Here is a 22,290-nt window from a genome sequence, read left to right on the forward strand (position 1 = left end):
AACACGGGTTTATTCATTTCCAGTATATAAAGACCATTCATCATATAAGAAGATCCATAATATAATTCATCTTTGTATATAGAACATCTATTGTCCTTTATCACAAAAGAGAAACCATTCATCTCTAAACATGAGATTGAAATGATGTTTCTGGAAATGCTAGGAACAAAATATACATTTTCTAATTCCATTACAAGCCCGCTGGGCAAATACAACTCTATACTACCAGCTGTTACGGCTGCAACTCGTGCTCCGTTTCCAACTTGGAGTTGTATCTCCTTGTTACGTAGCTTCCTTCTATTCTTTAGTACCTGCATATTTGAACAAATATGAGCACATGATCCAGTATCCAATACCCAATCATTTATAGAGGTAGCAACGTTAACTTCAATAACAAAAATACCTGAGGTTGAAGCCTTGGAAACCTTTCCAGACTTCAGATCCGCTAGGTACTTCAGGCAGTTCCTCTTCCAATGACCCTTGCTATTGCAGTAATAGCATTCAGAGGAAGCAGCAACCTTTATCTTGGGAGGATTCAGTTTAAGAATCTTTTTCCCTTTGCCTTGATACTTGGGAGCCACCTTCTTTGGGGCATTCTTTATCTTTTTCCCACCAGCTTGGATCATGAGAACAGAAGACTTTTTCTTCATGTCCCCATCAGCGATCCGAAGCATCCCTTGGAGCTCTTGCAAACTTTTATCCATGCCAAGCATATGGAAATTCATGATGAATCCCGAAAAGCTTGGAGGAAGTGAGTGCAGGATAATGTCCGTAGCAAATTCCTTGCTTATCGGAGCATTCAGCTTCTCGAGCTGCTCAACATCGCTCGTCATACGGAGCATGTGAGTTCCCATAGAGCCTCCCTCGGTCAACCTGTGACCAAGTAGAGATTTTGTCACTTTAAATCTCTCGATACGCGCTTGCTCTTGAAACATGTTCTTGAGCTGATCGCATATGATATAAGTTTTGGTATCCATGAATCGGCGTTGCAATTCAGGACCCATAATACTTACTACGAGACCTTGTACATCAAGCTCATCCTCTTTGTGCTTGTTGTACTTAGTGACATCCTCTGGTTTGCCATTTGTTCCTGGCTCAGCAGGGACAGGTGAGTTTAAGACATATTCTTTCTTTTCACGTCTTAGTACAATGGTGAGAGCACGGAACCAATCAGTGAAATTGGATCCGTCCTCTTTCAGTGTTTGTTTCTCGAGCAGGGAGCGTAGAGAGAAGGATGTTTCTTTAGCCATATTACTACAATGTTAAATGTAAAGATTTTAGCTTTGTTCATGTAATGTTTTATTCTAATGATAAAACTCCCACTGCAAATTTGTTCTATTCCCGTTTTGCAGTAGGACCAAGATCCCTATTTTCACCAATAACCAAGGCAGTGTATGCATATCATGGCTATCAGTTATCTTAGGTAAGCAAACTTGCTAATCACACCTCTTTGTGATTCTTGGTTTCGTTAAAACATCACGTGTATTTAACGAAGACTTTGCCCCAAGCCCAAAACTGTTTTGGAAATCATTGGTAAGTAACCTCACTCTATTTGGTTTGATATGTCAGACATAACCCTCGACCACCAAAGGTAAAAGGCGATGTCTACTGAGTAGTTTAATCATCAACCAATGAACAATGGTTTGAGGAGGATAGAGTGGGAAGGGCATACTACTTAGTATTTAATGGGTTGGTGTTTATGCTTAACAGTGCCAGCAGTCTCTAAAAGGGATATGTCAGGAAGAATAATTAATGTGATTCTATTCGTATCTTTAAGCGACCTCTTTCATAGGCTTCATTAAGCAGTCGTGGAAAGGAAGTCTAGAGTACGAAATGTGATCGCATTACTTTCTATCCTTAACGTGCCAGAAAGAACGACTAATGTGATTTTATTCGTATTTAAAGAGACCTCTTTCATATGCTTCATTAAGCAGTCGTGGAAAGGAAGTCTAGAAAGAATACCGAATATGATCTCCATTACTTTCCTTTCTTTTAGCAGTATCTCTTTCATATACTTAGCTTTTGTTAAGCAGTCAGTTCTTGCAACTGACTTTAGACATTCTAGCGGACACGTGAAAGTCGTCTGCCAGAAAGACAACGGTGAGTTCCTTCACAAATCTTTCTTTGACATCACGTTCTTTCACGGTTCCATGAAAGCGATAAATCTAATTTATTCAGTTCATATCAAAGCAGTAAATCTAATTTACTTATATACGGGACCAAGTCAGGTATATTTATTTATCAGTTCCTAATTCTTTATTTTGCAGCTATGCTCAGTTCTTTATTCTATACCGTTTAAAGCATATAAACAGTTTACATGTTTTTAAAACAGATATTCTTTTCGTTCCATAAAGCAATTTGGTAACGTGACAAAGTTCCTTTTCGGCCAGCCATTAGGACATGTAAAAGGGGCTCCCAGGAAAGATTGGGGTCACGAGGACCTCTTAGACTCAATCTTTCCTAGACAGAACCATCTCTTTTACGGTGTGGAAATGACAGTTCTTACTAAGGTACTTTATTGCTTCATCACATTCTTCGATGAACTTTATTTTCCGAAGGTTTTCGAAAAGGCGAAAGATTTACACTAAATTTTGCCATTTCAAAAGCGTTAAAGCAATTTGGTAACGTGACAAAGTTTCTTTTCGGCCAGCCATTAGGACGTGTAAAAGGGGCTCCCAGGAAAGATCGGGGTCACAAGGACCGCTTAGACTCAATCTTTCCTAGACAGAACCATCTCTTTTACGGTGTGGAAATGACAGCTCTTACTAAGGTACTTTATTGCTTCATCACATTCTTCGATGAACTTTAACGCGATCAAAAGTTTTTGAAAACAAAAATATAAAGAAAGCATAAAGAAAGCGTAAATCTAATTTAACTTTCTTAGTCGGAAAAACTGAACCAAGAAAATCTCATTTCTAATCGGTTTTGGACTTGTGCTGCAAATGTAAGAATTTCAACCGATACGCGGTACATGCACCTTATTTGCATAAGTTATTACTTTAGAAAATCAATCAGCGGGAGAGCCTTGAGCTCTGATACCACTGTTGGGTTTCGAGGAACGGTTCAAACCCATTTAATTAGCTTAAGCTGCGGAAAGAGTAAAACAAAAATTTTTACATCTAACTTAAGCTACGGATTAAATGAATCAAGAAGATTCGTTTAATCCTATTTACAGATCTACTCCATAATTGATTTCCTAAAGCATTAAATCTATTTACAAATTAAATAGATTAATATAACAATTTATACATTGATTCCAAATCTCAGTTGGAATGCAGACCGAGCGAGTAGAGCCTCACCAGGGATGGAATCGACTCGCAGTATCACACGTGTGATACCTCTATTGGTTATCCACCAGGACTAACCGGAGAGCGATTTACTTCTTCTGCCAGAAATACCGTAAACCGCGGAATTCTGCAGAAACACTATTCACCGAAAAAGAGACAGATTAAATATATTTAAGAATGCAAGTTATTCCGTTTTACTAATAAAGCAAAACATGAAATACCGCAGAATCTAAAAATATATTTTTCCGAATCTCGTAATAATCGAAATCAGGGAAGAGAGGGAAAACCGATCAACGAAGTAATCAGATTAACACGTGAATTAGTGAGTCTTTCTCTCTACCCCTACCCCTCTATTTATAGACTTTTGAGGAGGTTGGCAAAAGACCAAAATACCCCTCAAAACAAATCTATTTACCAAAAGCCCTTGACACCTCATCCTTTTATCATGTGAAATGACCAAAATACCCTTGCCACCTCACATGACACATTTCAACACAAGGGAAGTCGGCATAGGGTGAAAATGACCAAAATACCCTTGGCCCATTAAGGCATGAATAGTGTTGGGCTTTGATTTTGGGCTTTGACTTTGGGCCTTTAATTTTAATTAAGGCTTTGATTATTTTGGGCTTTTAAATCCATAATTCAAGCCCATAATTAACAATTAAAATTCCAAATCATATATATATAATTGTCATGTACAATTATATTTCTTTTCGGTTATTGTTCGGTAACTTTTATACAACGTAACGTGTACGTTTATAAATTAACCGTTGTTTCTGCTTGTCATTCTAAATGACATTTATAATTTAATTATATCACGTATAATTAATTATAACCATCTTAATATTAATTATAATCAATTTATAATTAATCAGTAAGATTCTCCGAGTAGCTCCTATATGGTGTGACCCAATAGGATCTGTGTTATGTTGGTAAACAGAGTTAAAATTGTTTTAACTTCTGTTAGTCATGGGTGGCATCTGGCAACACATCATGACCATCCAATTACACAGATGATGCTGTACTGTACAATATCACGATCCAGTAAACAATTTACTTGTGTTAGTTCTTCTGTCTCATAGCTATCAGATCAGTTTCAAGGTAGATGTGTGTCATCCTTGGTAACTATATCTTTTCTTGATCTTGAGTAGATTATCAAATATAATTACTCTTGTAATTATACCGCATGCAGATAATCTAACTCTATCAAGGGGCCCAGTGATGCTATAGCTCGTATAGAGATACGAGGGACAAATAGTATTCTTGGCAGACTATCACTTCCTCAGCTAAGTTATATATATGGAAATGCTACTGTTATGGCTGCTTTTTACGGACAGCGGTAGATAACACTCACTCATATATATTTCTTAGTGGGAACGATAAATACCTCATACTGTAGAACTTTGACACTGAATGAAAACATTAATGACACGAACACAATTCTATTTAATGTTTCATTCGGGGTCTGTCAAATACCATGTTCCTAGAACATGTATCTATGTGATTAAAATGACATCTCGTGTCAAGTGGTTTGTAAAACTTAACCATCTTTTAATCCACATACTAACCTTATAGCGGTAATTAGTGTTCCTGCTAATTATCTTGGTTAGTGACTTTTAAGAGTATATATTATCTATATTATGGAGTTTCACAATTTCAGTCATGAACTCGAAATGATCCATAATTTCAATAATACTCAAGGCAACAAAATGATATATAAATAAACATTCAATTCATGAACAAAGCTTTATGATTAACTTATCGTATTATTGACTTCTAGATTATTACAAACTAACACTATAATCCCTAGCCCTCCTTGTGCTTTAGATTTACTAACAGTATCCCAAGAGACTAAACAATATTTTTTCTTCACAATGTTACCCCCAAACCAGAGAAATCGTTTCCGCAACTGATCTATTCTCATCCTTACCTTAGAAGGCATTGTAAAAACAGAAAGCCAATAAATAGGAATAGAAGATAGAACAGAGTTAAGGAAGGTAAGCCGCCCTCCATATGACAATAACTTACTTTTCCACCCTTGGATTCGTGACTCAATTTTGTCAATCACAGATTGCCAATCCCTAAGGGAGGGTTTTTTAAAATGTAAAGGTAACCCCAAGTAGGTGATGGGTAAGTGAGATGTTTTGCAACCAAAAATGGCTGCCAATGCAGACCCTTCATCAGATGTGATGTTGAGTGGTATCATTTCAGATTTTTCATAATTGATCTTCATTCCTGAAAGATTCTCAAAGGCTATTAAGTGAAGTTTAAGAGCTTCAATCATTCTAAAATCAGCCTTTAAAAAAATCAAAGTATCATCAGCAAATTGCAGATTTAGAACTGGTCCTAAAGAACCAAAATTACCTAAGCCAGACAGAAAACCATTCATTTGTAACTGTTGCAAAGATTTATTAAGGACATCAGCAACCAGATTAAATAAAAGGGGAGACAAGGGATCACCTTGGCGTAACCCTTGTTTGCATTTAAAATAAGGACCATTAACTCCATTAAAGTTAATGCATGTTTGTCCACTGTGTAATATTGCATCAATCCATTGGATAAAAAGATTACTGAAACCCCTGGCTTGGAGAATTTCTAAAAGAAAGTCCCAATTCACTCTGTCAAAAGCTTTTTCATAATCCAACTTGAATAACACACCTTTTAATTTTTTCTTATGGATGGTGTGCAAAACCTCATGTGCAGTAGCAATGTTATCAGTTATTAATCTCCCCTTAATAAAAGCAGTTTGGGAGTCATTAATTAAGGAATCCATAACCCTGCCTAATCTGTCAGTAAGTACCTTTGTAATTAATTTGAAGCTGCAGTTGATTAAACTAATAGGTCTGTAATTGGTGACAAGTTTAGGATCTGTTTTCTTAGGAATGAGACACAAAGAATCTAGATTAAGCTTGGATAAATCAAGAGTATTATTAAAGAATGCCTGAAATAGTTGGAATATATCGCCTTGTAGCACATCCCAAAAGGTTTGATAGAATAAGAAGGACAACCCATCAGGCCCTGGGGCCTTGTTTGGGTTACATGAAAAAAGAGTTTTTTTAATCTCTTCAAGAGAACACTCTTGTTTTATAAATTAATTTTATTATATGTATATTTTTTGAAGAACTCATAATAAGACTGTATATGTACTTCAGCATATACAGGTGATCTTCTGTGTGCATGAACAAAACCGCATTTAAAAACACTGTTCTATACAGATGAAGCTGCCTCTTCAATTTGTCCGTTAATGAATTTGTGCCGCATCTCTTTTTTCTATTAGATAATTTGTATATAATTCATAAAAGATGATCTTCTGTGTGCATGAACAAAACTGCATTTAAAAGCACTGTTCTATACAGATGAAGCTGCCTCTGTAATTTGTTCCTCAATGAATTTGTGCTGCATCTTTTTTTTTCTATGAGATAAGAGGAGGGTTCAAATGCCTCCATGTTTTTGTGCCTCCATCATGCCTCCATCTCTCTTCATTATTTTCAAAGTTCAAACAGTCGATCCGAACCGCTCAACTTAACCTTCATACTAAAATATGTTTGGAGACCAAATTTTATATTTTTAGGAATTTTTTTACTATTTTTTTAGATAGGTACAAAATTAGTAAATCTGAACCATCTAAAAACAGTATTTTTGTATCTATCTAAAAAAATAGTAAAAAAATTCCTAAAAATATAAAATTTGGTCTCCAAACATATTTTAGTATGGAGGTTAGGTTGAGCGGTTCGGATCGACTGTTTGAACTTTGAAAATGATGAAGAGAGATGGAGGCATGATGGAGGCACAAAAACATGGAGGCATTTGAACCCTCCTCATGAGATAATTTGTATATAATTCATAAAAAGCACAAACTGGTTTGTAACTTGTCTCATAAAAGAGGAAACGTGGCGCGAGTTCATTGACTACGGAGAGCTGTATTGAGCGTGGATTAGATTCTCAACTAAAAAAATACTTAGTCTTGGCAAATGATATGAGCGGAATTAAGCAAACCAAAAAGACAATAAAGGGCCAGAAGCTTCTGATCACGAATTTAATCTTTTCTATCTTTTCTTTCTTTCTATGCATGCAAGAGACTTTTTTTTTTTTTTTTTTTGTAAATCTAGAAGTTGTGCTAAAAGTCAGAATCTTCTGGGATAAGTTACACGTACCATCAAACATAATAGTTCCAATATTAATAATAGATGTAATGAGCCAAGTACAGCCAAAAATAAATTTTAATTTTAGAAGTTAGGCGCAAACGAATTGACTTTTTAAGTAGTTCCAAAAAGAACGTCAAATTTTGATATCCGTACGGAAGTTCTAGGAAGCGGTAGGCTCGTGCATGTTAAGACGATTCACGCAGCAACGAAAAATTCTTCAGTCAGGGGAGCAAAATCATAATTACAGAGGTACATCCCCCAGTTCTAAATTCCCAAAGTTGAAGGACTGGGAAGGCGGAATAGGCATTTTCCTTCAAAGGAATGAAGAACTGGTCCTGTACAGATTGGCCAAGCTTAGAGGATGTTGCATAGGCCCTATGCAGATGCAGATGGAGGCAAGAGCTCTAAAAGAGGCCGTAAAATTGGTCACTGAAATGTAGGGCCGCTAATGATTAAGATTCGGCTCAAACTCGACTCGGCTCGTCAATTGTAGCCCAATGATTCGGCTCTTAACTCGGCTCATTTTTGAAAGAAAAAGTTCAGCTCGACTCGGCTCATGAAAGAAAAAGCTCGACTCGACTCGGCTCATAAAAGAAAAAACTCGACTCGGCTCATGAACTCGCGAGTCGGCTCACGAGCTGACTCATATTTTTAATACATGTATATCTTCATTTGCTATGAGGCCTACCTTCATGCTGATGTTTAATTAATTTAAATGTAGAGACGAATTTTTTCAAATTTGTAATACGTGTATATCTTCATTTGCCATGAGGCCAAATTTTTTCAGATTTCAAATTTTTCAGATTTCAAATTTTTTTCAGATTTCAAAATTTTCAGATTTCAAAATTTTTCAGATTTCAAATTTATTTTCAGATTTTAAATTTTTTCAGATTTCAAATTATTTCAGATTTCAAATTTTTCAGATTTCAAATTTTTTCAGATTTCAAATTTTTCAGATTTCAAATTTTTTTAGTTTTCAAATTTTTCAGATTTCAAATTTTTTCAGATTTCAAATTTCAAATTTTTCAAATTTCAAAATTTTTCAGATTTCAAATTTTGCAGATTTCAATTTTTTTCAGATTTCAAATTTTTTCAGATTTAAAATTTTTCAGATTTCAAATTTTTTCAGATTTCAAATTTTTCAGATTTCAAATTTTTTCAGATTTCAAATTTTTTCAGATTTCAAAGTATTTCAGATTTCAAATTTTTCAGATTTCAATTTTTTTCAGATTTCAAATTTTTTCAGATTTCAAATTTTTCAGATTTCAAATTTTTTCAGATTTCAAATTTTTTCAGATTTCAAATTTTTCAGATTTCAAATTTTTTCAAATTTCAAAATTTTCAGATTTCAAAATTTTTCAGATTTCAATTTTTTTCAGATTTCAATTTTTTTCAGATTTCAAATTTTTTCAGATTTCAAATTTTTCAGATTTCAAATTTTTTCAGATTTCAAATTTTTCAGATTTCAATTTTTTTCAGATTTCAAATTTTTTTCAGATTTCAAATTTTTTCAGATTTCAAATTTTTTCAGATTTCAAATTTTTTCAGATTTCAAATTTTTTCAGATTTCAAATTTATCAGATTTCAAATTTTTTCATATTTCAAATTTTTTCAGATTTCAAATTTTTCAGATTTCAAAATTTTTCAGATTTCAAATTTTTCATATTTCAATTTTTTTTCAGATTTCAAATTTTTTCAGATTTTAAATTTCAAATTTTTTCTTTTTCAAATTTCAAAGTTTTCAACATGTAATATGAGCCGGTATTTTGAAATTATTTTAAAAAATGATATTTTTTTCAAATTTCTTTAGATCATTTCTTTAAAAGATAATCAAAGTTTTTCAACATGTAATTTAAAGTCACAAGAATATCTCTATCCCACTTCAATCATTTCTTTAAAATAATTAAATGATCATTTTTTTAACATGTAATATGAGTCGGCTCACGAGCCGACTCGCGAGCTCGCGAGCTCGCGAGTCGAGCCGAGTTGAGCCAAGTGTTTACATGAGTCGAGTCGAGCCGAGCTTTTTTCTTTCAAAAGTGAGCCGAGTCGAGTTAGGGCATTTTTTAGTTTCGAGTCCGATTCATTATGAAATATTGAGCCGCTCAACTCATTGATTCGCGAGCCGGCTCGACTCATTAGCAGCCCTACTGAAATGGGAATCAGTAACTGTATTTTCCTCTCTGATGACAAAACCTTCGTTGAGCTGGTTTCGCAAATGGATCAGATATTATATGTCAGTATTTGAAAATTATAAATGGATATTCTATATCAAAATATATGTATAAATATATGAATATGGATATAATTGTAAATTTTAATTATTCGTATTCAAATAGTAAATATATACCATCAGGGGCGGATTTACTGTAGCACAGGAGATGGAAGGCAGCCCCCCCCCCCTCCCTGTTTTAGTGGTGATCTATTGGTACCAATTGACTTTACTTCTTCCTGAAAATTTTTTTGCCCCTCTCTGAATGTTTGATTTGTAATTCGGATTAAATTTAGTATTAAAATCAAAATAAATTTGTTGAATTATGATTGGTAATATTAATTATAAGTTATAGGATCAGAAATTATAAGTCAGGGTATTCGAAAGTATAAGTCAAAATATTATTTTTTTTATCGAGTAGTCAATTAGTAAATGAGTTTAAATCTGATTCTGTATTTTTTTATCCCCCTAATGAAAATTCTGAGTCCGCCCCTGTATACCATATAATTTAATATATATTATGAAAAATATTATATATTTATCTACACATATCCAATCTATGTACGTATTTATTAAATATCTAATTCATATCTATATTTAGAAAATTAAAATAGATATGATATAATTTTTCCACTATCCAATCCTTATCCGATGCGTCTGCACCCCTAATTATTATCGAGCACAGGAGTTTGATAAAGCACCGCCAACATGTGCGCAAAAACAATTGACTTTTCAAATAGTTCCAAAAAGAACGTCAAAAAAAAAGTTTGTGATGCCCGTACTGAAGTTCTTGGAAGCGGTGGGCCCGCACATCTTAAAGAGAATTCACACAGCAAAGAAAAATTCTTCAGCTGATATCTTGCCAAAGGAAACGAATGGATCAAATATTATAATTCGGATAACAAAAAGAATTCAGGTAATCGTACACAGGAGGTTTGATAAGGCACCCCCTACACTTGGCATGATGTTGATTTATTTGAAGTGGTAATAAAGCATGTGCCAAAAAAACTTTTCGTTGCTCCGAGTTTCTAAACATGTTAATCAGCTAGCTCTGTGCAGTTTATGTTGGTTGCGTTTGGATCAACCAAGAATAGAGCTAACTTTGGTTAGCTCCATTATTCTCAATTCTACTAACTCATAAAAAAGAGGTGGGTTAGCAAGAATAGAGCTTATGGGGTTAGTGATATTAATAAAATATTTGATTCATCTCAATTAAAGTTAGTTTAAATATTAAATTAGTATTAAATATAATATAATATTAGATTAGATTAGTATTAAATAAACTATTAGTTTAAATATAATATTATTTTAAAATGTAGATTAGTATTAAATAAATATAATATTAAATAAAATGTTAGATTAATATAAATAAAATATAAAATATCATATTACTTTAAATATTAATATAATATTAATGTAAACATTAAATGTAATATAATATTAATTTAAATTTTAGTTCATAATTCAATAAAATATTAGATTAAATATAATATATTATTAATTTAAATGTTAAATGTAATATAATATTAGTTCAAATATTAGATTAGTATTAAATAAAATATTAAATTAGCATTAAATAAATATAATATCAGATTTAAATAGATTAGTATTAAATAAAATATTCGATTAGTATTAAAAAATATTCGATTAGTATTAAAAAATATTAGTTTAAATGTAATATAATATTAGTCTAAATATTAAATGAAATAAAATATTAGTTTAAATATTAAATGTAATATAATATTAGTTTAAATATTAGATTAGTTTAATCACTATTTTATTTATTCTCTCCATCGCTATTTCAAACATACAATCCAAACGACATTTTTGCTAACCCGAATAATCCAAAGTTAGTGCTATTGTCAAACCATTCGGGTTAGCACTATTCTCAACTACTAACCCAAAAATCATTATTCTTGCACTAATCCCTGCTCAATTCGTTTGATGTCGGTAATATCACTGAATAAGACATCACAACAAAGCTTCTAGAGAGGGATTTGTTGCTTGTCAGTTGTCACAAAGGCAAGGCCCACATGCTTTATTACAAATAGAAGGTGGGAACAGCGCACACTAGGCATTGCAGTTGTACCATAACTTCATTTATATCTAGTGGGGACATTTTAATGGGAGTATCGCGCTATTTCAACCTAGGTCATAGTTGTCAATTGTCATGGCATGCATATTCAAATCCTGATACCGTGTTATTCAACTAGGCCTGTTCGGCTGTGGGAGAATAAGGGAATTGGTTGAAATATAATGTCTATTCTTACCGTGTAGGAAGCGGAAGAAAGCACTCTTCCAAACTTTTTAATTCCAAGGAGGACATGGAATTGGATTTTGGACAGACCGTTTTATCCTTATTTTGGTTCTCATTTAGCTGATGTGACACTTGCCTCTTTCTTTTTTCTATTCTCCACTTGCACGCTTCCAGAGAAGAGAGAACTTTCTCTTCCATCTATTTTTACTCATTTTTCCGAGTCTGCATGGTCTGCGTTAACTCAAAAGAGCATCTTTTAAGTTAATAGATATCGACCGTCCGATTGTAAACGGAGTACATCCGGCTCGTGTCTAAAACATAAGGTCTTTAATATTAATGCTGATCTAATTCGCACGAATCTTAAAGCTGATTGGACGGTCCATATGTATTAACTCAAAAAATTCCTTTTTGAGTTAATGCAGAGAATACGAATTCCATTTTTCCTGCGATTCTTCGAGAAAATAATAAATCCAAGACTAGAACGGCACTATATTCAATTTCATCTTTCAAATGAGATCTATAATGTCATAGTCAACAAATCTCTCAGGACATTTTAACGAATAAGTTGTAAGCATGCATATCAATGGCTTCTTTCACGGCAATATGCAAGAGCTCTTTGTTGTATGCTCGTTTCTCTCCCTGCATTGCCTCAGCATCTATTTCTTTCAGAGACCTGGCGACTCAAACACATAAAAAGCGCTTCAAGTGGATCCCCAACAAGCACACTGGTACGCTTAGATGGTACTAGTCGATCATTCAAGAATTATTCACAATTGAGTAGATCAGAAATGGGATCAGTTTTTTCTCCCTAAAGTTGTCTTTCATTTTCGATTTAAACAATAATTGAAGGTTACCCAGCCTTATAATGTGAATTGGCCAGCCGTACCAAATATTCGGAAACACTGTCAACAAATGAGTAAGACGTTCTTTTACATTACAAGATAATGAATGACCAATTAGTAGTTCTTTTATAGTTCAATCAAATGGATATATGAAACAGGCACTGGATGCCTTTTGTCAAAAAAAAAAAAAAAAAAAAAATCAAATGGATATGTATTTACATTACAATTCTGAAACACTGTCAACATAAGTTTAGAGGAACATATATTCGGTGCTTTAACAAAACCCAACAAAGGTCAAAAGGGCCATTTCCAATAATTCTTATATTTTATGAGTGTTTACTTCCACTATTCCAATAACTGAGTTCACCGAACACACATGGAATACACTAGAAGATTGATCAATTCTCAATTCCACAATTCCTCAATTCCTCTATCACTTGCTATTTCATAGCTTGCCGAACAGGCCAGGTTACCTTTAATTTATTTCTACTCTGGCTTGCTGCCTGACATTGTAATATAATATTATGTATATGAATCAAGGTGGTCCAATTTTCATCATGTTATTCCAGCAAAACACAGTTAAAATTGATACTTTGAATCATCTGAGTTAGTCTGACAGGTATATGCTAAAAGAAAATGCAAACCAGTACAAATACCAGAAAGAAGATTCCTGGAGCAAAGCAAACACAACTTTAACTAAGCAATAAAACCCAAGTTTTAAATCTTACAGAAATTACAGATACAGCACCTTCTCACTGTCCTAATTCTTGTAATGAAAGAGAAGAAAATAACAGACAGCTCAATAGTAAGAAAAAATCTGGATGAACTCCTTTGTTTCAAATAAAACAAATATGAAGAAATCTGTCTCACGTCAAAAGTTTTGAGCTTGAACGAACCCTAAAAAAATTCTCTCTTCAATGAGCCCTCATCCTTTCACTACAAAAATCCTGCCATGTCACAGAAAATGATTATTCAAATTGATAAAAGAGAAAACCAAAAAGATCTTGTGAGCGAAAAAAAAAAATCCAGCAAGTGATTCAAATATGAAAATCAAGAAGAGCCGACAATCAGGGGCGGATCTAGGATTCTCGTCAAGGGGGGGCAAAAAAATATCGAATCAGGTTTAAATGGCTAATAGGTTTAAATCCATTAACTTATTGGGTACTTGATAAAAAAAAAAAATGCTTTGACTTATATTTTCTAATACTCATACTTGTAATTTCTCATGCTCTAACTTACAATTCTAATTACCAATCATAACTCAAGAAATTTATTTTGATTTTAACCCTAAATTTAACCCGAAATACAAATTAAACATCCAGAGGGGGGCAAAAAAAATTCCGGGGGCGGAGTCACCCTTGCCGACAATGCATCTTAAGTCGGAGATAATGAAGGTATACTTTAAGAAAAAGAACAAATGTATTCTAGCATATAGAGAAGGTAGGTAAACTTTTTTAATGCATCTCAAGGGATTCATCTTAACTTATAATATACATTTTTTTTATCAATGAAGGTACACTGCACATTGCATAAAAAAATCTAAATAAAAAACAAAGATAATCTAGCAGTACTAGCGACATGTCAACTTCTAATTGAAAGAGGGCAAAAGGCATTCATTTTCATCTACTCGGAGAATGCTATCACTTAAAACCAGCACAAACTATTAAAGGAAGACGAGATAAATAAAAATTCTCCGGTGACTGGTATTACCTAACTGGAGCAGCATCCCATCCTATTCAAGGCTGACACATCATCCTTGACATTGATAGTCTCACCCTTTCCGGGCACAGAGCTGCTGCCATCATCGCCGGCTTCCACCGCCTTCTTGCTCATCATTCTGTAAATCTGTGTCAGCACCTCCGCGAATGAGCTGTCCACATTCTTTGCCTCCAGGGCTGACGTCTCCATGAAGTAGAGCGCCTCCTTCTCGGCAAACGCGCTGCCATCGTCAGTTGGAACTGCCACCAGGTGACGCAGGTCTGACTTGTTGCCCACCAGCATCACCACAATGCTGGGATCGGTGTGGTCCCGAAGCTCGCGCAGCCACCGCTCCACATTGTCAAATGTTTGTCGGCGTGTCACATCATATACTAGCAGTGCACCAACTGCACCTCGGTAGTAGGCACTTGTGATGGCACGATACCTGTGTTTGTTGTTATTAGTTGGTGTCAGACATATGCATAGATTGAGGAAAAGATATGCTCTTCGATAGGTCATTGGAACAACCATGCAATTATTACAATGCACTTCAAGGTTCGCATTATTTTAAGAAGTGTAGTTTGCCTTGATTTTTTCATAAGAAGCACTATTGACACCTCGTTATCAGAAGGATTACAGTAACTGGGTTGAGGTTGATCAGGCCCTGTGTATTACAGAAACTGAACAATTTCAGTGAGCTTTGTTAAAGAAATGCTGGATTCCACTTTAATTAATAAAAACACAAAAATATTTTCTTACTGCCTATTCAATTTTTAACAAACAATAGATCTGAAGTTGGAACTAAACCTGCTGCCAGTTTCTATTTGCTTTTTGTAAGGCTGTAATAAATCACATAATATGGTATTGTTTTGGATTGATCTGGTGATTTTTAAAACAAGTCCCCATTACAAAGCTAGTTACTTTCATATTTCTCCTCAATAACACTTAGCTTTTGGCCGAGCCATTACTTTTGGAACAATTCTTCACTAAAAATGGACTAAAATATAGGCAATTGAATGTTTTAACTAATATGTCGCATTAGTAAAACCATATTGCTATTAGCAGCATGCGGTTCCTGTCAATGGTCTAGGATAATCACAAGAGAATACAATGTGGAACTACATAACTGCAGTTGTCAGCTGATAATTTTAATGAGTAAAAAATACTATAAATATATCATACAATGTGGACAGCACAATTGCAGTCAACAGTTTTGTTTGTTTAAGATAAACATGCAGACCTTAATCCCAAGGTTAACTAGTACATTGTAATACATAAATGCAGAGAAAAATACACATTACCAGATAAATCTATCATACACCAGGCACATTTCTTATAATTTTCATTTCTCTAATTTAAAAGAAAAACAAATTAAACAGATAGATCTTAGAATTTCAATTTTTTGATAAACCAGGCTTCAGCATGCTAAAAAGTAGGGCCCTAGTGTGTTTTATTGCAAGAGAGCGGTTAGATTGTGTCCTAACAAAGCTATATGCATCTAAAATTCTTTATTCTAATTGGGCCACCACAGCTACTTTCCATTTTAGTGACATTTTAGAAACAAACTTAGTTAATTGTTGTTGTCTTTTCAGTTAAAGAGTTTACTTTTTATAGTGTCTTTTTTGGCTGGTCAAATATTAAAAAATTCTATTTCAAGATCTAAACAAAACAGAAATGTCAGAACAAAGAAAAAAATTTGGCAACTAATATGATGGATTTAGCCAAATTTCATTGAGAAATGTTTAAAAAGCCCTTTGCTTTTTAATTGTCAAATTGCCAGATCTGGTAAAACAAGCACCAGAACTCATCAACCAGTAAAGTGCATCCCAATAATAATCACACAACAAATAAAAAACGTACGGATGATAAAAATCAGATCTGCAAACCTAAAGTCTACATCACCCTGATTTTTTTTGCAACAAAAAAATCAAATCATTTTTCGTATAGACAACTAATTTAGGATAACCAACCATTTTTCAATAAGCAAACAGAAATGCAAATACTCTCTTCACTGATCAGATCTAGAACCCTAAACCCCGCCAAACCCCTATGCAGCCTAATCAGCTACTCACTAAATCACATTCTCAATTTACAGAAAGATCGTTTATAGCATAAAATTGATCAGAAAATCAATTTACCTTTCTTGCCCAGCGGTATCCCAAATCTGAGCCTTGATGACCTTTCCATCGATGTTCAAGCTCCGAGTTGCGAACTCGACTCCAATGGTAGATTTCGACTCGAGACTGAACTCGTTCTTCGTGAACCGAGAAAGTAGATTAGATTTACCTACACCTGAATCCCCGATCAAAACCACTTTGAAGAGGTAGTCATAATCGTCGTCTGCTCTGTACCCAGCCGCCATTGTTGCCCTCTCTTGACCAGTAATGCGAGATCAAAGAATATGATCCCTTTTACTGGAAGTGAAATTGTGAAGAGAGGTTGAACTTGGATCTCCACGCTCAAGCGGAGAGAACAAGAAAGACGGAACTCGATTTGCTTTTTAAGTTTTATTTCTTTGTGATTGTGGGTTTACACTTTTTCTTTTTGAGAGAAATAGATTTGTTTTTTCTGTTCTCTCAGTTTTGAACGTCACTGGAAAAGAGACGTTTCTGTTGCAATCCAATCCACATGTATGCCAGGTTAATTTGACTGGAACATCTGTTTGAACTACAATTGGAGAGGAACTAAACATTCGGTTTTGGATTGAACCATTAGTTGAATTGTAAAGTTGTAATTAGCTTAAATCATTTGGTCAACTCAAGGTGAAACTGAATAGTAAAAGTTAGCGCCTCTGGAAAGTACCGATGTTGCAAATTAACAAAACGGGGAGCTTATACAAGAATTCCGTTGCAACGAGCTAGAAATTCGGTATGACTATCGTTGTTTAATTCCTAATTTGGTCTACTTTTGTGTTTTTTTAGTTATAATATGTGGATTAATGCACCAGATAGATACCTAGTAAAATTCTGTTATTGCTAGGCTCCCAATTCCCAAGGCCTGCCTGGCCAGCTGAGGTAAAGCAAAAGGTAGTTAAATTTTCCCGATTTTTTTATTAATATCCAAAAAATAAATAAAATTTTAAAAAATATCTAAATTCAGACTGAATGTCGAAAACTACCCAAACCGGTTATCCAATAACTGGATTTGGGATAAATTTCCGGTTAATGAATTCCCGGACTCAAAACAATATATCCGGTTAACCATTAACCGGAAAGTTATATTTAAAAAAAAAAAAAAACATATCCGTTTAATGGTTAACCGAAAACTTGTATTTTTTTTTTGTTAAAAAACAGAAAATTTTTATTTTTTGTATTGAAATATTAGAAATGTTGAATATATTTCTTTAAAAATAGATGAAATACAATATAATTTGATTTATTAGAAAGACTGCAACAAATAAGCCGGATCAATATTTTTCAGGCCGGATTTTTCACGGCTGTAAGAAAAATTAATATATTTCTTTATGTGTTATTGGAAAAAAATAAAAATACTTAGATTCTGAGTTATTGATCCCAGTTCAAAAGTCACTTCTATGTAATCTAAGAAATATTGTGATCTTTCTAGGATATTTAATTTATAAAAAGCTGTATCTATTTTTGAAAAAAAAACAAAAGCTTTAAGTCATTTAATTATTGTTATTAAAAAAGAATTATTAAAAATTTCTTTAAAATAGATAAACAGCAGATAAAAAATAATGTGTAATGTGTCGTAAATTTACCTCTCCTTTAGGGATAGCGCAATCTGCGCCCTGATAAAAAATAATTTTTGTAAAAGCCTGTCAAGTGTATTTATTTATTTCAAGAAGATGGTATAAAAAAAAGTTTGGACATTCTAAACTTAGTTTATACGACTTGACATAATTTGTGTACCTACCGAATATAAACGAATTTGTTTGTCCAAAATTTACAGCTTGTCCACCCTACCTCTCTTATTAGTGACTTTGGCTAGTATAATATTAGTGCCATTTCTAACCTATATAACACTAATTCTAAAACCTATCAAATCAACTTCAAACAGTGAATCAAACCGTTCAAACCAATCTACTTCATTAGTTGTGCGTTTACATGCAAACTTTATAACTTTTCGAATTTATTTAGTATTAAGTCAAGCGGTCAAATGTGTGAGTTTTTAAATTAATTCTAATACATTAATTTTTTAATATTTTTGCACTTGATTTGATACTAAAATAACTCGAAATTATAAAAAATTTGCATGTAAACGCATCACTCATAATGTAAATCGGTTTGAATTCACTGTTTAAAGTCAATTTGATAGGTTTTAGAGTTGGTGTTATATAGGCTAAAATTACACTAATGTTATATTAGCGAAACTCCTTATTAGTTTTTCTTTTCTATTTTATTTTTTAAAACCGCGCGCCCCTTTTCCATTACGTTTCTAGCTTGGTATTAAATATAAAATTGTATTTAACTAGTTCGTCTATTAAATTTGATATAATTTCAAAATATTTGATCGTGGTCCAAGTATATATTGATTTATAAAAGCTATTAATTTTTTGAAGCTATTTGATAGATTACTAATTAAGTTTAATGTTACATGCAAATTGAACAATACTAGTTTCGTAATGAAATCAGGTGGGAATACCCCACTATTGTCATTAAAAAAAAAAAAAAAATTGTGAGATTGTCACTACAAAACCTTGAAATTGTGAGATTGCCACTACAAACTTCAAAATTATAAGATTGCCACTACAAAACCCCTTAAATTGTGAGATTGCCATTAATACTGTATTAATTATGTTAATAAATAAAAATAAAAAATGACTGAAATACCCCTCTTCAGAAAAACACAGGAACCCTACTCTTTCGCCAGGGAGACAAGGCTTACATTGCTAAACTCATGAACCCTAGCTTTCATTACCGTTCATCAACCTCTCGCCAGAGAGACGACTCAAATCGCAGATAAAACGGACGACTCAAATCGCAAATACCCTTCATCAACCCTCAAATCGTAGATATCCTCAAATTGCCTCCTCCTCCTCCTCCTCCTCCTCCTCCTCTCGCCTGGACTGAAGAGGAGGAATCACATGGAGAAGCATGGAGAAACGATTTGAAGAGGAGGCGAATTTGAACTAGAGCATGCGGTGGAAAATAACAAATTAATTGTATGAAGGGTAAAATTGGAAATACAGAAATACGTATTTAAAACAAAAAATTTCAGATTATTTTTAATAAAAAAAAGTATAAGAATTGTATCAGAATGACAATCTCACAATTTAAGAGGTTTTGTAGTGGCAATCTCACAATTTTGAAGTCTACAGTGGCAATCTCACAATTTCAAAGTTTTGTAGTGGCAATCTCACATTTTTTTCCTAAAAAAAATGATACATACAAATTTAATAAGAATTAAATTATACAAAAAATTAAGAGTTACTGTATGGACTCCTCCAAGTTATAATGAAAACTTAATATGCAATATTTTATTTATAAATTTATTCTTTGTCGTGTTAATGTCAGTATATTGATTTTGATTCAGAAAACCAATGTTATGTATAAATTGGGAGTACAAAAAGGAGTATACGATTTCATTTTTGTCTAATGATTTCTCCATTTTATTTGAGGCACGTGCTGTCTAATTTTATGAAAATGGTGGTATGTTTAGATTGAACATAATTTATTAAATAAAAAGAAAAACCCAACGTAGCTCGAAACTCGAATCTTACACGTTCCACATGAGAACATGACCTGCTCAACAATTCTTGTGGCATGTAACCTGAAAAGATCACCAATTGCCGAAGTCAATCTTCTCGATCGGCGTAATAACTTTCACAAATCACCTCTCAAACTGATTTATCTAATACAAAATTTAAGACAATGTAAGACAAAATAGTTTGAAGGTGGATAAGCCGAAACAAACCAAACTCAAACTCAAACTCAAAACTACCAGAACGCCAACTCTAATAACCAGAAAACTAAGAAATATCCAAAAGCAAACTGATTTGGACCCAAAACGATCAAATCAAGACCAAATGTAACCCACTTTATTGTTATCTCTATTTTAAACACCAAATCTTAAAATGTTTTGAGTATATTAGAGCATCTCCAACGCTGAAAGTGATTTGCAATTTCAAGACAGCTGTTAATTTGAAATTATCAATTAATTGCAAATCAGTTGCATCGGTGAAATAATACTAATTGCAAAAATCTATGTAACACGGATCTTAAAGTACAAATGGACCTTTCCATTTCTTTCTCCGTCTCCAATTCACCCACACTGGTGAAAACAGTAACTTAAAAACTGAGAACATATCTCTATTTTCACCCCCACCAATATCTGTTTCTCTCTCTTTCAATTCATGATATTTTTTTCTCAAAAAAATAAATAAATCATGATCTCACATGCCATCTGAAAACAAAATCTAATTGAATCCCTATTCATGCAAGGCATCCATGTTTCATCTCATCTGCTGTACTAGTGAGACGTGTCTCATGCCAAAACAATCAACTCTGTTTTGCAAACACTTGTCCTGCTTGATCTTATTACCTCCGTCAAATTCTCCTCCTCTTTATGACTTTATCAATAGTACTTGCCATATCTTCCAAAAGAGAGAGAAAAGGAGTTCAAGAGATATCAAGTGAGAAAGAAAATTGCTAGGAGACAATAACAATATGAAGACTAGAGTGAGAGGTGATAAATATCATGGCACTTCAAGCACCCATGACAGCCAGTAAGCTTTATGTGATGCTTGGTTGTACATAACATTTTAATCAACCACATTAGCCCATTGTATGGTTCTAATTGATATTCTAAATTTCAATTTTGAAGGGTAGGTTCTCAAACCCTCTATTTCTAATATATATACAAAACATCCACAAAGCCAAGCATGGAAGTGACTCTGGATCTATCTTATGATATCAAAGGGAAGCGATGAGGCGCTGATTCGATGTGAGTTTGTTCGAGTACTGTGGGAAGCAGAGAGAAGCTTATGCCAAGACATTAGATTCATGTTGTTGTAAATTTGCATTTTTGTCAAATGTGTAAAATAGATGTTTCTTGTGGAATGTTACATTGTCATGTTGTTCCTTGAATTATGTGATATTTATTGTTCAGATATATAGTTTTAAAGCTTATTTTTTTATTTAAAGCAACAACTATGCGCAGCCATTAATGGTGAAAAGGGGAAGAACAAAGGGGAAAAACTACGAAAGAAGAAATCATACAGGATGGATCTCCGTTGAAATGGAAAATAAAATTGCCTCCCATATTTCTGTAATTCGCTATAGTCTGTAGATCGTTTATATTTTTTAAATTCTTTTTATGAAATTTTTGTAGTTCTCTATGAAAACATGAACGGTGAGAGGAGTAATTTAAAAGTTCTCTCATGTTATGGAAGAGAGATAGAGAGAGAGACGGAATTCAGCGAAATGAAAGCGCTTTTGCAAGCTTTCATATTATGAAAGCTTGCAAATTATTAAAGGTCTCCGCAGCGCTAAAAGCAAAAATGAAATTGCCAATGAGGATTCGGTGATTGCCACGTTGGATTTTGCAATTCCATTTGAAAGCCGATGGAGATGCTCTTACACACAGCTTTCATTAAATCTAATTGTTTTTCTTTTTATTAGGGTGGGGCTTGCTAATGATGTCGGGACACGTGATAACGAGTATCATGGTTGAGTACACGCATCACGCAAAAAGAGAGATCATGGAGGTATTAGAGAAATCAGATCTCCCTACCTTTCGTAATTTCTTGGACCAATTTGGATTGTAAATCAATATGCAAAAAGAATCCAACATATCTCTTTGTTTTGTTTTTGCTCAACAACTGTTTGGAAATGAAACAGCTTATTAGTAGTGACAAATTTGTGAAATTTAATATGATATATCATTCCAT

At 33.5% G+C, this 22,290-nt stretch overlaps 1 protein-coding gene across 2 annotated transcripts; it reads right to left on the reverse strand.

Moving 5' to 3' along the window:
* Positions 1-13,414: 13,414 nt before the first annotated feature.
* Positions 13,415-17,195, reverse strand: LOC144562877 (ras-related protein RIC2). Of its 2 annotated transcripts, none has more exons than XM_078312205.1 (3): positions 16,580-17,195; positions 14,454-14,886; positions 13,415-13,690 (listed from the first exon to the last, which is right to left on the reverse strand). In XM_078312205.1, the coding sequence occupies exons 1-2, from the start codon at positions 16,801-16,803 to the stop codon at positions 14,454-14,456; spliced, it is 657 nt and encodes a 218-aa protein (XP_078168331.1). In that variant the 5' UTR covers positions 16,804-17,195; the 3' UTR covers positions 13,415-13,690. The 2 variants fall into 2 exon arrangements, with proteins under 2 accessions (XP_078168331.1, XP_078168330.1); XM_078312204.1 differs by having other exon boundaries at positions 13,415-13,673; positions 16,580-16,957.
* Positions 17,196-22,290: the final 5,095 nt, after the last annotated feature.

This window comes from Carex rostrata, chromosome 12 (genome assembly GCF_964058835.1).
Source record: "Carex rostrata chromosome 12, lpCarRost1.2, whole genome shotgun sequence".
NCBI classification, from domain to species: Eukaryota; Viridiplantae; Streptophyta; class Magnoliopsida; order Poales; family Cyperaceae; genus Carex; species Carex rostrata.